This window comes from Miscanthus floridulus, chromosome 3, assembly GCF_019320115.1.
Source record: "Miscanthus floridulus cultivar M001 chromosome 3, ASM1932011v1, whole genome shotgun sequence".
NCBI lineage: Eukaryota > Viridiplantae > Streptophyta > Magnoliopsida > Poales > Poaceae > Miscanthus > Miscanthus floridulus.
Window position 1 is genome coordinate 138,111,839 of NC_089582.1, and position 9,878 is coordinate 138,121,716.

Below are 9,878 nucleotides of genomic sequence, written 5' to 3' on the forward strand. Positions count from 1 at the left end.
CGTTTTCGTGCGCATGTGGACGTGGTGTTTCACTCACGTCCGCTTTCTTAAAACCCAGGTCAGAAAGTACCGAAATGAACGAAAGGGTGACACAGCTGGCGCCCCGCACTTTGAGCTAGCTAGCTTTTGCGTTCCAGTTTGCACTCCCTAGAAGGAAAACAAAAAGGAAAGGAAAGCTCAAACCACGCCCACAAGAATAGCTCAAACCTCAAACCTGTCTCGCAGTCGCATGCATGTCTGCATCCCCGGCAGACACGGCGCGCCGGCCCGCCCGCCCGCCAGAAACCTCACGTCGCCATCTCCATCGCATGAACTAGGTGACCAGCCAGAAACCACAGGAGGAGAGAGAGAGAGGAAAGCTGCTTCTCTCTCTGACCCGCCCACTCATCCTCGGTCCGAGCTTTGGCTGTTGCATTCCATCCCATTCCTTTCGCGCATAGCGGACAAGACTGAAGAGAGTGATCGGGGGGCTGCGCCTGCGCGCTGGTTCCTTATCGACCTCTGCCGGCCCGATCGAGCCATGGCGACACCGCGACCGGCGGCGCCCCTGCCCGTGTGCTTCGCCTCCTCCGTCGCGCTGCTGCTCGTCGTCGCCTTCTCCTCTCTAATGCGTTCGTCAGGTCAGTGCGTACCGAACACCAGGCTCCCAGCTTTACCTCATTGAATTGATTGGTTCTGGCATGGCATGTTTTGGCATCGGGTTTCTTGGGTTTCTGAGATTCGACAGTTGTGCCCCTCGTAGTTTACCTCATTTATCATTTATATGCGTCCTATACTTTCTTTCAGAAGTAGCACTACTTTCTTTCAGATCAACGATACAACAGCACATGACATCAAACAACTTGTACATCCGTCGAACATTCCTGTTGTCGATAATGGCGCTGATTGCCTGATTCAGTTAGCCACTCTTCCACCCGCAGAAAGCATGTTAGCGGCCGAACCATCTCCTAACACCCATCGCTCAAAACTTTTCTGATTTTTTAACACGTCACTGCCTTCTCCTCATTGGATTACGATGTTCAGGCATTTCTCTCATATGATCCCAATCACACACAATACGAAGAGAATTTGGTTGTTTTTGCGCTTTTGGTAATTTCATAAATAAAACGGAGAGAATCTGGTTGTTTTTGCGCTTTTGGTAATTTATGTCAGATTTCCAGGAAAAAAAAAGGCTTATGGATAGTATCATGCTACATGTGTGATATCCTTTTTATATTGAATAAGAAACTGTGATCGTCACTTGATATGTAAATGAAACTTACTAAGTTACTAGTGTGAACTCAAAAAAAATTTCAGCACTAACGGTAACGGCTAATCTGACCACTGAAACATCTGATTGTACAGTTATTTCAGTTCAGTTTGCTACAAATATGTTACTCCTATGTTTCAAACTATCCATTTCCAACACCTCCAGTCCTGTTTTGTCTGAATCATAACCCTGACCAAGACCTCATGTTGTTTATGGCTAGTTGCAACCCTCTTGGCCGTTGGTTCCCATGCTGAAAGCTCTTCTGGATGTAAATTTTTGTGTTTTTGTTTTGTTACAGTTATGATTCTATCATGATTTCCTGTACGTGTGCTACCGTAAAATCTCCAATTTGGAGCTACTAGTACCATGTTTCATGAAACTTTCCTTGGTGATCTGCAGATGCATACGATCCACTCGATCCGAATGGGAACATAACAATCAAGTGGGATGTAATACAGTGGACTTCAGATGGATATGTGGTGAGTGAACATTAATGTGTGTTTGAAACTTCTTATATCATCATTGTAAAAATTCGAGTGCATTTCGCTGTTGTTACAAAAGTCTGTATATGCTCTCACTCTCATAGTTCTTTCAGAAGTGGACGAGGTTATTCTACAAGACTTTTCGTTTATTCCAGTTATCGCGTCTTAGTGTTGAGTCTTGTTGGCAGTATTCTACTTTCTCTGTCATTCTTTTGCGTCAGGATTATTCCTCTGCTATATTGCCATTCTGCCGGTCGTTGCCCGTTGCGCACTGCAGTACTTTCTTGATATATGCTTACAATGGGCGTAACTGAATATCAATCAAGGCTGCAGCCTGCAGGTGAAGGATATCATGACGAACATAGTGCCAGGACTTCTTTCTGCAAGCATAGAACTAGTAATTGGAAATATATGTCGTTAACAGATGTACAGTACTGAATTGTGCAGTTTGATTAGCTAATCAATACCCGATGCTTGTCCCTCTGTCGCATTCCAAATGAGACACGGCTAATCTTGTCTATTATTTACCATTTCTTTTTTTTTCTTAATGAGACACGGCTAATCTTGTCTATTATTTACCATTTCTTTTTTTTTTCTTAAGATGCATTTTATAAATTATGTTGACGATATGTATTCTGCAATTGTGACACTGACAGCTGAAAAGGTCATTTTAATTACCTAGAGTACCCTGGTATCACCATCATCATTTTGATTTCCCCAGTTCTCACTTCACAGGCGTTGCCACTATCTGACACCTTCTGAAATCCCCTTTCATCCAGGCTGTTGTTTCACTATACAATTACCAGCAGTACCGCCACATTCAGGCGCCGGGCTGGAAACTAGGTTGGGTATGGGCAAAGAAGGAGATAATATGGGCGATGACTGGTGGCCAGGCCACCGAACAAGGCGATTGCTCCAAATTCAAAGCCAACATCCCCCATTGCTGCAGAAAGGACCCTGAGGTTGTGGACTTGCTGCCTGGGACTCCCTACAACATGCAGATTGCCAACTGCTGCAAGGGAGGAGTCCTCACCTCATGGGCACAGGACCCTAACAATGCCGTGGCATCGTTCCAAGTCAGTGTTGGACAGGCTGGGACTACCAACAGAACCGTCAAAGTGCCCAAGAATTTCACTCTCAAGGCACCTGGTCCCGGGTACACCTGTGGAACTGCAAAACTAGTGAAACCTACCAAGTTCATATCTCAGGATGGGAGGAGATCAACTCAAGCGCACAGTAAGATCTTCTTCTTTTCATGGCCCAATTATATTGTGCACATATAAGAAAAAAAAACATGAATAAATCTCCAGTTAACTGTTTTCAGCAAATATATGATCCCTTTGCTGTAGCAACACTTGCTAGGTTTTAGCAGCAGTTGACGACTTGTTTTCTTTGTGCAGTGACATGGAATGTGACATGTACCTACTCACAGTTCCTTGCTCAAAGATCTCCAAGCTGCTGTGTGTCGCTCTCATCGTTTTACAACGACACCATTGTCAACTGCCCAACATGCTCCTGTGGCTGCCAGAACAACAGCACTGCACCAGGAAGCTGTGTAGAGTAAGTCACATCAAGAAAACTCTGCATTAACATACCATTTTCATTTTGTTCAGTTATGTGAAGGTTGGATGTGTTGTCCTTGGACAGGGGCAATTCACCTTACCTGGCTTCTGTCGTGAACGATCCTAATCAGAACAGCTTGGCGCCTCTAGTCCAATGCACTTCACACATGTGCCCAATAAGAGTGCATTGGCATGTCAAGGTTAACTACAAGGAGTACTGGAGGGTAAAGATCACGGTGACAAACTTCAATTACCTGATGAACTACTCGCAATGGAACCTTGTTGCGCAGCACCCCAATTTCGACAATCTGACCACCATTTTCAGCTTCAACTACAAACCTCTGAACCCCTATGGAGTGATAAGTGAGCACCTGCACTTCATTCACCCCTGAAGAAATTCAGTCTTGCATTGTCAATCCCCTCCTGTTTTTTGTCAGACATTGACGTTTACTACACTTTCGCAGACGACACGGCCATGTTATGGGGCATCAAGTACTACAACGATTTGCTGATGACGGCCGGGCCAGACGGGAATGTTCAGTCTGAGCTTCTGTTCCGGAAGGAGCCATCCACGTTCACCTTCCACAAAGGCTGGGCTTTCCCGAGACGAGTCTACTTCAACGGAGACAACTGCGTGATGCCGCCGCCGGACGCCTACCCGTGGCTGCCCAACGCCTCTCCGCGGCTGTCGGCTTCGCTTCTCCTCCCAGTCGTTGCAGCTTTGCCAGCATTTGCAATCCTCCTGATGACCCATGCGTAGCGAGGCATAGGTGGTGTGGATGTCTCGTAAGAAGTTTTGACCTGATTCGGTGTCGTTGCCTGCTGCTGATCATTGGATTGTTCCAAAGTTTTATATGGTGTCTTGAATCTTGATCGAGGAACAGATTCAGATGTGCAGTCACATACCAAGCATGTACATTCCCAATACTTGTAAATTTCGGCAAAGACTGACTGGCAAGTGACAATAGAAATAATCTGTTTCCTTCCACATCATGCAGAGTTTCATGCTCAAATACGACCGCCAGTGGCACAAATAAAAAGCCTGTGGATGCATATGAACAGTTTGAGTATGCATATATACCTTCGATAAGGACCCTTTTATGTTTAATAATTATTATTATTTATTTTACAATTACAACTGATAATACTAATAATAAAAAATGGGATATGAACTAAAGATGCATTCTACTACATATATCAGACTTCAGTTTAGGTTCTCTTTAGTGACAAATAAAATCTTGCATGACTTGAATTATCTGAGTTTAGATCCTCTTTAGTGAGAGATAAACTCTTTTATGACTTGAATTATCTGGTGTAAGCTGTATATAGATTTATCTTTCAAAATTATGCTCATTGCGCGTCGATTTAGTAATGGAAGAAAAAACAAAAACTTAGTGTGTTTTAGTAAGTTAAAAACACCCAAACCAATCCTAAAACCTAAAATGTTGTCTCCATTTAGAGCATCCCCAATAGTTCCAAAAAACAATCAGTAAAGCAATGGGTTTTCCAAGTGGCTAAAAAAATTGGGAGCATATTTGTTCCGTTCTTCCAACCGTTTTTTAAATCTCACCCCTAAATGATAGAAGACAATTTTGCATCAGAAATCCGAAATATTTCCAAATCACTTCAACCATTTTTACTTTCTTTCTCTCGTACATTTGTATTGGGAACCATGTCCTTACTCCTTAATCTTCCTCGTGTCCTTCCACCTCTAGATTGATTGATTGATATGCACACGTATATTTGCACACTATTAGATTGATTTTTCCAAGTGCAAAGAGATTGGGAGTTGAGATAAGGAGTTGTTGGGGAGTGGGTTTTTTCAATCTTACCAAAGAAGTCAAGATTGGAAACGGGTTTTGAAAACTCTTGGAGATGCTCTACACAACAAAACATCGTATTTTCCCATGGCCAACAGGAGGGGGTAAGGGTGCCTGCCCCCCCCCCCCCCCACCTCTCATCCCTATGTTTGATATAAACTAGTAGTGTCCTCGAATTTTGGCGTTATAATTGTTAAGAATTTTTCAATATGCTATATCTACCCCCACCCCTATGTTTGATATAAACTAGTAGTGTTCTCGAATTTTGGCCTTATAATTGTTAAGAATTTCTCAATATGCTACATCTATATCAAGGGACTATATGTATATCTACAATAACGAATGACGAGATAACCTCCCTCACATACTTGTCTCATTTGTGTTCATATGTGATTCAAGGTAAACGAGATCTATTTACAACTCCTACACGCTTCTTTTTCGGAACCAGGAACAGAAATACAAATCTGACAATTCGTGCATAGGTCAATTATCAACAATAATTATCCCAACAAAACTTGTAAGAACCTCAAGCTAAAACTTTGTGATTCGCTTGAAAAGATGATAGGGTTGAAAAAGACCGAAGTCTTGGTGGCTTCCTCAACAACAATGATTTTTTTTTGTGAACATCCTCAACAACAATGATGTATGAACTCTTTTGTGGATTGGCTAAACCTTGAGTTAAATCTCGTATCTCGTGTGTTCTTGAGCTAGTTCGTGTTAGCTTGTAAAAACTTCACCCGATCTATCTGTTTGTGCATACTTGAGTGAAGAAAAGTAGGGAGGATATATCCACACATCTACTAGAAGCCTTGGTACTAAGTAGAACAATATTTCGTTGGTCAAATTTTTAGATCTTGTAGGTTTTTTAACCTCCAGAGTCTAGTCAAACTAATCCCAGGTGAAACAAGATCTCTAGTCCAAACTAGGCCCCAGTACTGTATTTTTAATATTTTTGCAAATTCTATAAATTTTAGGAATGCCTATTCAGTATTCACACCCCAACCCTCTACGCAATATCGTGATCCTTACATGTACACAAGGATATTTGTGAAGATTAATGATATTTTAGTGTTCAAGTGCATAATTTGATATTGGAAGGTAATTGAACGTGGTGTTAGGTTATCTTTTATCATTGGCCATACTTTTAAGAGGGGTGTTGAAACCAGTAGCTTGATGAAAATTTGAGTTTACAGTATTTGAATGTAAGCATATGACATACTCCTACCAAGTCAGCTCACAAGTGGTTAGAGTGTAAGTCTAGGATCTCAAAAAAAAAAAGGAACGAGATCAGACTTAAAATGCATTAAGAAAACACATCGAAATGTGCATCAGAATAATAAATGATTGGGTCGCCCACGATAGATCACTTGGTAGCATTATTCAAGGGCAAATTTAACTTAGCTAGGTTATCGAGTGTCACTATGATTTGACGGTGCCTTTGTGGATCCTGGTGGATCACCGCGAACTCATTCTCAAGTTTATTGGAGACCTTTGATTGGCTCTACTTTTTGGCTTACTTGTTTTTTTTTCCGTTCCGGTGGATCATCGTGTGGCAATGTGCCCTATTGAGTTTTGAGTCTAGGTTAGTAGTGTCCACCATAGAAATATGTCATGCGTTGGCGTGCGGCTGCCTGCTGCCTCTTGTGGTCCCCGGTAAAACTGCATGCACGTGAGGTCCGTGCCAGTAACCAATCCCAGCTCGTGAAATAAGCTCCACCATCGTTGATACTGGTTTTTTCGTTCTGGTGGATCGCCGTGTGGCAACGTGTCCTACTGAGTTTTGAGTCTAGTTACTAGTGTCCACATAGAAATATGTCCAGGTGGGGGATTCTGCCTCCCCCCCGGCCAAGTAGAAATTATATGTAAAAACTAGTGTCCAGGTGGCGAAACGCTGGATCATCCGATGGTGCTATACGCAATTAAGTTTTAAATTGGCTAAATTACTGGGCTTTACAGTAGTGGTGTCTTAGTGGCAGGCGCTGATCATGCAATGAAAAATATTTTGGCATATTTTGTTGTAGCTGTTGTGAAACATGGTGTAATAGTATCTCCGTATGATTCAATAGAACCCCAGTGGTCGGTGGATCATCCATAAAAATTAAGTCGCGATTTATGGTTCGCTGACAACCTAACTTGCATCCCTAGTTGTAACAAGCATATAGAGAGGCATCGTGAAGGGTCGGCTGCACATGGTGTATGACCTGAGTTATCTGACGAGAGATGCACATATTAATTTCCCTTCCAAAATTATGCTCATGGCGTTGTCTATCTACTGGAAGAAAAGCATCCAAACCATTCCTGAAACCCAAACCGAGGTCTATCTACAAATCAAAGCAACGTCTTTCTCCATCTCTCTCTGCCGGTTCTAGCACTGTGCTGATCGATCGATCTCCCGTGTTTCTCTCAAGCCACGATCATCACCAAGAGCACCACGACGGCCGCTACCGCAGCGCCCAGCGACGACGCCGCGGCTGCCGGCAGGGCTGAGTTGGGCAAGTAGGGGTAGGCGTCCGGCGGCGGCATCTGGCACTCGTCGCCGTTGAAGTAGACCTTGCGCGGGAACGCCCAGCCCTGCCTGAAGGTGAAGGTGCTAGCGTCCTTGCGCATCAGCACCTCCGACTGCACGTTCCCGTACGGCCCCGCCTGCATCAGGTGGTCGTTGAAGTACTTGAGCCCGTAGAACATCGCCGTGTCATCTGCACGTACACGAGCGAGAACAATCGCATCAATGTCTTGTCTAGATTGAGCGCATTGCGTAGGTATCGATCGGCACATGTATGGTGAGCTGAGGAGACGATGATCGAGGACGGAGAGAGAAGAGAATTACTGATGGATCCGTAGGCGACGACAGGCTTGTAGTCGAAGCTGAAGACCTCGGTGATGTTGTCGAGGTTGGGGTGCTGCGCGACGAGCGTCCACTGCGTGTAGTTCATGTGGTAGTTGAAGTTGGTGATGGCGATCTTGGCGCGCCAGTACTCCTTGTAGTTGAGCTTGACGTGCCAGTGCACGCGAACGGGGCACATGTGCGTCGTGCACTGCAGCAGCGGCGCCTCCTTATCCCTGTGCCCGCGGGCCGCCGCCGCGTGCGCGTGCTCGTGCTCGTGCTTCCCCGTCACCGCCAGCCGCTTCGAGTCGCCCCTGCCCATGCACACGCACGCAACGCACGTCGTTAGAGCTAGAACCGATGATGGCGAGGCGGCCGTCACCGGCTGCTTGCGGCCGCGCAGGGCTGGAGATCGATGGGCGATCGAGACGTACTGGACGCAGGTCTTGTGCTCGCAGCCGCAGGCGCATTTGGCGCAGGGCACGATGGTGTCGTTGTAGAAGGAGGAGAAGGAGACGCAACAGGACGGGTACTTGGACGCAAGGTGCTGCGAGTAGGTGCACGTCACGTTCCACGTCACTGCATGCAAGCATCGATCGCCATATATGTCGTCAGCCCAAACCCAGCCACGCCATAGGAGAACGAGAAGGAGAAGGGGAACGCGAACGCACTGAGGGCTTGTGTCTTGCGCCGGCCGTCGGGCGTGAGGAAGACGGTGGAAGGGACGATCTTGGCGGGGCCGCAGGTGTACCCTGGCCCTGGCCCATGCAGCGTGAAGTTCTTGGGCACCTTGACGGTGCGGTTGGTGGTGCCGGCCTGGCCGACGCTGACCTGGAACACGGCGACGGCGGCGGCCGGGTCCTGGCCGTAGGCGCTGATGACGCCGCCGCGGCAGCAGTTGGCGATCTGCTGGTTGTAGGGCACGCCGGGGAGCAGGTCGACGATGGTCGGGGTGCGCTTGCAGCAGTGCGGGATGTTGGCCTTGAAGCGGGAGCAGTCGCCCTGCTCCGTGGCCTGCGCGCCCACCATGGACCAGATCACCTCCCGCTTCGCCCACGTCCACCCCACCGTCCACCCCGGCGCCATGATCTGCCGGTACATCTGGAAGTTGTTGATGGTCACCACCGCCTGCATTACATTTGCATGGAACGTTGCCCGTCATTCGTTAGTCAGTAACCGATCAATCAATGCGTCATCGATCATGCCTGATGATTTTAGCATGATGATACAGGAGGAAGCATGGGCACGAAGAGAACGAAGCAGAGGGCAAGTGATCGATGTGAGTACTCACGACATAGCCGTCAGGCGTCCATGACATGATGTCCCATTTGATGGTAATGTTCCCGTTCGGGTCCAACGGGTCGTAAGCCACTGAAAAGACGCTTGAGCTCGCTAGTTTCAGCAAACAACACGAATTGAATCATTGGGGGAGGATGACAATTACCAGGAACTGACCTGCGACGGAGAGCGCGGCGGCGAGGGCCAGGACCAGTACGGAGCAGCGGGGCGCCATGGCTGGCGGCGAGTGCGAAACGAATGCAACGGACGGGCGCGCAACGATAAAACCACAGCGCCTGCACTAGCACTAGCTAGCAGTATCGGGGCGTTGTGCATTGGGCTGAGTAGCGGTGCGGACACGCACGGGCCTTTAACGCAAAGAAAGCGCACGGGTTCCGGTTCCGCAGAGCAGCACGCTTGCTTGACAGCCAACGGCGGCGCCGGCCGCGATGGCAAGGCGCCACCAACCTCTCTGCCTCGTGCCACCGTTGGTTGGGTTCCTTCCCGGTAACTCATCGACGACCGAACCCCGGGCGCGGTGACGCACGACGCGTACGCGCGCGGCTAGACTACTGGTGGGCTGCCTCCGCGCCTCTCTAGTGTGTACCGGTGGCTCGCTCGTGCCCGTCGTGCGCGCAGCGGCCTGGGGTTGCTTGCGCCGTA

At 47.3% G+C, this 9,878-nt stretch overlaps 2 protein-coding genes across 3 annotated transcripts; one reads left to right on the plus strand and one right to left on the minus strand.

Annotated features, from left to right (window-relative positions):
• The first annotated feature begins 216 nt into the window (after nt 1–216).
• On the plus strand, nt 217–4,322 carry LOC136542584 (COBRA-like protein 1). Its single transcript, XM_066535091.1, has 6 exons — nt 217–620; nt 1,649–1,728; nt 2,511–2,967; nt 3,132–3,291; nt 3,379–3,656; nt 3,758–4,322. Exons 1-6 carry the CDS (start codon nt 230–232, stop codon nt 4,051–4,053), a joined length of 1,662 nt encoding a protein of 553 aa, XP_066391188.1. The 5' UTR covers nt 217–229; the 3' UTR covers nt 4,054–4,322.
• Nucleotides 4,323–7,165: 2,843 nt separating this feature from the next.
• Nucleotides 7,166–9,688, minus strand: LOC136542585 (COBRA-like protein 6). Of its 2 annotated transcripts, XM_066535093.1 has the most exons (6): nt 9,393–9,688; nt 9,229–9,308; nt 8,609–9,065; nt 8,372–8,516; nt 7,941–8,251; nt 7,170–7,809 (listed from the first exon to the last, which is right to left on the minus strand). In XM_066535093.1, the coding sequence occupies exons 1-6, from the start codon at nt 9,448–9,450 to the stop codon at nt 7,517–7,519; spliced, it is 1,344 nt and encodes a 447-aa protein (XP_066391190.1). In that variant the 5' UTR covers nt 9,451–9,688; the 3' UTR covers nt 7,170–7,516. The 2 variants fall into 2 exon arrangements, with proteins under 2 accessions (XP_066391189.1, XP_066391190.1); XM_066535092.1 differs by having other exon boundaries at nt 7,166–7,809; nt 7,941–8,516.
• Nucleotides 9,689–9,878: the final 190 nt, after the last annotated feature.